The 6,753-nt window shown below is 54.8% G+C and overlaps 1 protein-coding gene across 1 annotated transcript; it reads left to right on the top strand.

Moving 5' to 3' along the window:
- Positions 1-1,380: 1,380 nt before the first annotated feature.
- Positions 1,381-5,609, top strand: Mxra8 (matrix remodeling associated 8). Its single transcript, XM_050130070.1, has 10 exons — positions 1,381-1,595; positions 2,412-2,435; positions 2,528-2,830; positions 3,030-3,131; positions 3,228-3,698; positions 4,040-4,207; positions 4,287-4,326; positions 4,399-4,475; positions 4,549-4,629; positions 4,813-5,609. Exons 1-10 carry the CDS (start codon positions 1,454-1,456, stop codon positions 4,836-4,838), a joined length of 1,434 nt encoding a protein of 477 aa, XP_049986027.1. The 5' UTR covers positions 1,381-1,453; the 3' UTR covers positions 4,839-5,609.
- Positions 5,610-6,753: the final 1,144 nt, after the last annotated feature.

The following is a 6,753-nucleotide window of genomic DNA, read 5'->3' as shown; positions in this document are numbered from 1 at the left end:
CTCTGTGTCCTTCCATCAATTCCTGAACACTCTGCTCCGTGGAGAGAAACAGGAAGCCTGGGACAACCATGGGAGAGTGGGGAGGGGAGACAGATACAGCAGAAGTCAATACCCCAGAGTGTGGGGTAGAGACAGACATCAGCACCACTTAGAAAAACAGAAGGGAAGGCCAGAACAGGAGGACTGGGAGATGGCCTGCTGGGTGGGACTTGTTTTTCCAGAACAAAAGGCCCAGGGAAGAGCTGGGGGCCAACTTCGTGCACTGCCTGGCCCAGATCCTGGGTGGCTCCCTTAAGTCCTGAGAGGCTTCCTATAACCTCACTGTTGGTCCTCCCTGTTTCCCCCTCCTCTCCAAGAGCCAGCTAGGCTGAGGTTCTGGCTTGTCTGAGGACTTGGGGTCCCCACCCCAGCCCCCAGGGATAGGGCCTGTACCGATTACTATCTAAAGAAGTGGCTTAGCCTGTTTAAGGGCTTCTGAGGTCTTTTGGATTCTTTTCCTTTCTTGTTCTGAGGTTTGCTTAACTAGTAGGAGTGGGCTGGTACACAGTGCTGCTCTGTTATTTCCCATTTGTTTATATGACTTTGTTTTCCCAGGGTTTCAAATTTATGCTTTCTGTTGGGAGCGTTCCACTCCCCTTTCCTCCAAGTGGAGGTTTCCCAGATCATAGTAATCCAGTCCTAGTTTCAGGACCGGGTTTGCCTTATGAATGTGGACAGCCCCCATCATCAGGCCATGAGGAAAATCTGACCACACGGGCACTCTGTCCTCGGTGTCCAGATGTCCTGCCAGTCACCTCCCTGGTTGGATGTTCTTTGTTTTGTTTGAGACAGGGTCTCACTGTGTGTAGCCATGATTGCTCTGGAATTCACTAGGAGGACCAGGTTGGCTTCAAACTCATAGAGAACCACCTGCCTCTGCCTCCCAAGTGCTAGAATTAAAGGTGTGGGCCACTGTGCCTGCCTGGATGATTCGCCGTTCTCGACCCTAAAAGATAACGGTACCCATAGTGCCATCGTGTTATCCCCAGGTAGCCCACCATGGTGCCAGGGAAGGGCATAGTAAGATCACACTCATCTGAGTTGGAGCTGGAAGAACCGCCTGATCTGGCAGGGAGAATGTAAGAATGGAGAAACAGCCCGGGTTCCCTGGCCTCGCTAATGGCATGGGAGAGGATGCAGACCATGCACCTCCAGACACGAGTTCTGCTGCAGTTCAGAAAGTTTACCAGATGCTTGGCACCCACATGGCCTCAGGAATCCTCACACTCAGGCCTCTTCATCTGCCCCTCCCCAGGACTGACCAGCGACTGGCCGAGAGAGCATCTACTCGGACCCTCCCACCTTCTGGGCCTGGACGGGGTGGCTGCGACACTACAGGCCAGCCGAGGTTGGGGGAGGCCAAGCATAGAGCGGGCGCAGTGGGCGGGACACAGACCCGGCCCACAGCTCCGTGATGTCAGCGGGTGCTGGCAGGGAGGGGGTCGGCTGTTTTTCTGGAGACTTAGAGCCGAGTAAGACAAAGCACAGCGCGGTCCCTGCAGGCGCCATGGAACGACTGTCCTGTGTCTTGCTGTGGAAACTGGTGCTTCTTCAGAGTGAGTGTGAGAGAGGGTGGGACTGGGCGTGGGACAGTGAGTGGAGGAGCTGTGCTGAGGCTGGGAGGAGTAGGGAGCACTCAGCAAAGCAAAGAGACTGGGCTGGGTGCCTCCAAACAGCAGCTCACCTTCTCACAGAAATCCCAGAGGGCCCAAACGGGGAGGATGTAGCCAAGGGTGCTTCCTGCGCCCGCTGTGTGACTTCAGGGTCAGCTGCTCAGGGCGCAGTCCTCCCAGATGTGGGGAGGGGAGTTAGTGGGGCTGACAGCTAAGGACTAACAGAGTCTGCTCCAACCCCTTCCTTAGGGCCCCCAGGCCTGCCCACTCTGGCCTGCTGACCAGGCACATTTTCCCTAGAAGTTTGGCTCTTACGCCACTTCCCACAGCAATCTCTGGGGCCAGTAGTGGCAGATCGGGATTTGCTCCCCGTGTCACCTGTTGGGACTGTAGCAGGGGTCCAGACTGGCACCGCAGTACCGCCTGGAAGGGGTGTAGGACAGGACTATGGATGACTGAGTCTGACTGGGTCCTACAGGTCCGGCACAGACGCAGACATTACTGCTGGTTGTCCCGGTGCCATGCTAGAGCAGTTCCCTGAGCTCACGGCCAGATGTCCGATTTCTCACTTAGCAAAGCTGTCAGTATAGCCAGGAATGTGACACTAAGGGTGTAACCTGCAGCTTCCTGCCAGAACTGGTTAAGTGGGCATCATGGCAACACAATGCCAGGAGGCCCCAAGTCAAGTGGCCTTCCAGCTTGTGGGTCCTGGCATCAAAGGCGAAGAATGCCGACAGCTTTATTCCTCCTCTCCTACAGGCCCCGCGGTCCTTCTGTACTCAGGTTAGTATCCCCTACCCAGCTCTGGGCCAGGCCCCTTTAGGGTCCCCTTCTCACCCAACCCATTCTGCCACTGACTCCTCCTTCCTGACAAGGGCCCTCAGGTACCGCTGCAGCCAGCAGCTCTGTGGTGTCCGAGTCCGTGGTGAGCTGGGCAGCTGGGACCCAGGCGGTGCTGCGCTGCCAGAGCCCGCGCATGGTGTGGACCCAAGACCGGCTGCACGACCGCCAGCGCGTGGTCCACTGGGACCTCAGCGGCGTCCCGGGCAGCCAAGGGCGCCGACTCGTGGATATGTACTCGGCGGGTGAACAGCGTGTGTACGAGCCGCGCGACCACGGCCGCCTCCTGCTGTCGCCTTCTGCCTTCCACGACGGCAACTTCTCACTGCTCATCCGCGGTACGCTGTGCAACCGTGGTGGGGCTGAAACTTTGGCAAGAGTTGTCAGGGGGGCGGACAACATACCTTTGACGAGGCGAGGCCTGTGAAAGGGTGGAAACTCGGAGGGGCGGGGCCATGCAGGGGACAGAACCATTTTAGGGGAGGGACTATGGAGGAGGATGGGTCCCACACGCTGAGGTTATCTTCTGCGGAGCAGCTGTGGAGGAGGGAGACGAAGGGGTGTACACCTGCAACTTGCACCACCACTACTGCCACCTCTACGAGAGCCTGGCCGTGCGCCTCGAAGTCACCGACGATCGTGAGTGCGCCCCTCACCCTCCTGCCGCAGCCCGTCTTTCCCCTTCCTCGCCTCTACCGGGCTGTGATCCGGCTGCCTCTCTCGATGCATCCTCAGCCCTGTTAGCTCGCGCGTACTGGGACGGCGAGAAGGAAGTGATGGTGGTGACCCGCGGCGCGCCGGCACTGCTGACTTGCGTGAACCGTGCGCACTTGTGGACGGACCGCCACTTAGAGGAGGCGCAGCAGGTGGTGCATTGGGACCGACAGCTGCCTGGGGTGTCGCACGACCGCGCTGACCGCCTGCTTGACCTGTACGCATCTGGCGAGCGCCGCGCCTACGGACCATCCTTCCTGCGTGATCGTGTGGCAGTAAACGCCGACGCTTTTGCACGCGGCGACTTCTCCCTACGCATAGATGCGCTCGAGCCGGCTGATGAGGGCATCTATTCTTGCCACCTGCACCACCACTACTGCGGCCTGCACGAGCGCAGAGTCTTCCACCTACAGGTCACTGAGGCTGCCTTTGAGCCACCTGCTCCTGCCTCTCCCGGTAATGGGTCTGGCCACAACACTGCACCTAGCCCAGGTGTGTTGTAGCCTGCTGGCCCCAAGAAGGGGCTCTAGTGTGACCTAGGGTGCTGAGGGTACCGTGGAGAGTTTTTCTCCTTTCTCTTTCTTTCTCTCTCTCTCTCTCTCTCTCTCTCTCTCTCTCTCTCTCTCTCTCTCTGCTTTTTTTTTTTTTTTTTTGAGACAGGGTTTCTCTGTAGCTTTGGCGCCTGTCCTAGAACTAGCTCTTGTAGACCAGGCTGGTCTCGAGCTCACAGAGATCCGCCTGCCTCTGTCACCTGAGTGCTGGGATTTAAGGCGTGCGCCACCACGCACAGCATGCCATACATAAGATTTCTGATGCTTGCTACTTATCTGTAGATCCCACACTGGTAAGTAGATCCCGAGGCCACAGCGTCATCAACGTCATTGTCCCAGAGAGCCACGCACACTTCTTCCAGCAATTGGGCTATGTGTTGGCCACCCTGCTGCTCTTCATCTTGCTGCTCATCACTGTAGTCTTGGCGACACGCCATCGTCACCGCGGAGGTGAGGTGGGACCCTTGGAACAGAGGGGCCCAGGTTAAGGGAGGATAGTGAGACTGACTAAATACTCCTCTCTTCACAGGATGCGAGACCTCGGACAAAAATGCTGGGAAATCCAAAGGGTGAGATTGCTTGCCCAAGCCTTCTCCCGGACCTGACCTGCCCTGGCCTCCTAACCTGCCATCTCCCTTTAGGAAGGATGTGAACATGATGGAGTTTGCTGCGGCCACAAGGGACCAGCCCCCTTATAGGACTGAGGACATCCAGCTAGGTAGGAGTGAGGGCCACAAGGGTCCAGGGGAAGTACATTTTTGGGTGGGACTTAACTCTTTTCTTCTAACCAGATTACAAAAACAACATCCTGAAGGAGAGGGCTGAGCTGGCCCACAGTCCCCTGCCTGCCAAGAATGTGGATCTGGATAAAGGTGAGCAGTGAAGGGAGAACCCAACACCCCATCCCACACATGACTCTACAGGACCCTGTAGATAGGAGACTCCTGCTATCTTCTCTGAGAAGGCCTTGGGAAGTCACGCCAAATATCTTCCCTGACTTTCCCACTGGGGCTAAGGAACAGAGAGCAGATACTAGCCATTTTCTTGGCTTCCAGAGTTCAGGAAGGAGTACTGCAAATAAAAGGATCCTGAGCTTCTGGCTGGGCCAGCAGCTCTATACTAAAGGATGTCTCCCTGACCCTCCTGTGGCACTCCCGGCTTCTTCTCAGCGGCTGGTCCCGCTTTCGTAGAAACTTGGCCTGAATTTGGCCAAGCAGCTGCCTGCACTTTGTTCTTCCAAGAATCACCCTCACCTTGGTGCGCAACTGTGGGTTCCCTCGAGACGCTGGTATAGTATGGTTGCTGATCACCCTCACCTTGGTGAGCAACTGTGGGTTCCCTCGAGACGCTGGTATAGTATGGTTGCTGCCTTTCAGTCACCTGTACTCCCAACTTTGACACAACGTCCACTAAATGCACAGTCTTTCGTGGCTTCTTCCTGCTAGGGTCAGGAAGACATTTAGACTCCTAGTCACTGTTCAACATGTTAACCATTGTCTTGGGAGAGCCCCCAGGAACTTTCTGGACTGCACTACGCCTATGCATCACTCAGAGCCCTGCTGTTACATGTTCTGAGTCACGGGCCCTCCACTTGGAGCTGGCCCATTGCCCCTTTTCTGCTTCGGATCCCCTTCTGTTGACGGCCTTCCAAGAGTCGCACCAGCAGTTACTGGGTACCGTGTGACTCTTGGGCTCGACATCTCCCTTTGCTGGAGTCTGGGATTGGGGCTCTACTTGTCCTCTGTTTTGGCTGAAGATGGGGGAGAAGGTTCCGAGTGGCCTGCGCTGCCACACCAAGCAGCTCCTACTGGGGAAGTTTTCATGTCATAATAAAGAACACATCTGATTCTCAGTCTTGGCCCTGCTGTTCCCCTTCTGTTCAGGGAGGACACATCCGGGCCTTGGGAACCCCCAGGGCTCTCATAACCTTCACATGAGTTCTGCTATCCTTCCCTACCCCCTTGAGTGGAAGCTCTATGACTAAGTTCTCCTAGGATCAGATATCCTGTGACACAAGAACCTGTGTTTCATGGCGAAGGACTTTCAATCCCTTTTCCAAGTCGTGTATGGACAGGAAAGACAGGGGAGTATACAATGGCAGAGGGGGAGATAGGACATAGAAGGAAATGGTGTTGGCCCAGTCCTTTGAGAAGCAGATGCTAAGATGGAGTAAAAAGAAGAACAAAGATAGACAGGCAGGATCCCCAAGGATACAGGTCTGAGGCAAAAAGAGCCCCAAGAGGCAGGGCTTGGCCAACAGGAGCAGGTATTGGTTTTCAGGTACGGGTCTCCTGGGACTAATCATGACTGGGCACTGGCTGTGGGACCTCAGTAGAAGCAGAGGTAGAAAAGCAGCTAAGAGGACTGGAGAGATGGCTCAGAGGTTAAGAGCACTGCCTGCTCTTCCAAAGTTCCTGAGTTCAATTCCCAGCAACCACATGGTGACTCACATCCATCTGTAATGAGGTCTGGTGTCCTCTTCTGGCCTGCAGGCATGCTTAATAAATAAATAAATCTAAAAAGAAGAAAAAAGAAAAGCAGCTAAGAGAAGACACAGGATCCTTTCCTCTCTCATAAAGATTTCTTTCTTTCTTTCTTTCTTTCTTTCTTTCTTTCTTTCTTTCTTTTCTTTCGTTCGTACCCAGTGCTCTGTCTGCACACATGTCTGCAGGCCAGAAGAGGGCACCAGATCTCATTATAGATGTTTGTGAACCACCATGTGGTTGCTAGGAATTGAACTCGGGACCTTTGGAAGAGAAGCCAGTGCTCTTAACCTCTGAGTCATCTTTCCAGCTGCCTCCTCCCCAATCTTTTTAAAAAATTAAAAAATTTAAAGCTAGGGGCTGGAGAGATGGCTCAGCGGTTAAGAGCATTGCCTGTTCTTCCAAAGGTCCTGAGTTCAATTCCCAGCAACCATATGGTGGTTCACAACCATTTGTAATGGGGTCTGGTGCCCTCTTCTGACCTGCAGGAATGCTGTATAATATATATATATT

The sequence above is a fragment of the Alexandromys fortis genome, unplaced genomic scaffold, assembly GCF_014885135.2.
Source record: "Alexandromys fortis isolate MF-2015 unplaced genomic scaffold, M_Fortis_MF-2015_v1.1 scaffold_330, whole genome shotgun sequence".
NCBI lineage: Eukaryota > Metazoa > Chordata > Mammalia > Rodentia > Cricetidae > Alexandromys > Alexandromys fortis.
This window is presented reverse-complemented; position numbering and strand designations above follow the sequence as displayed.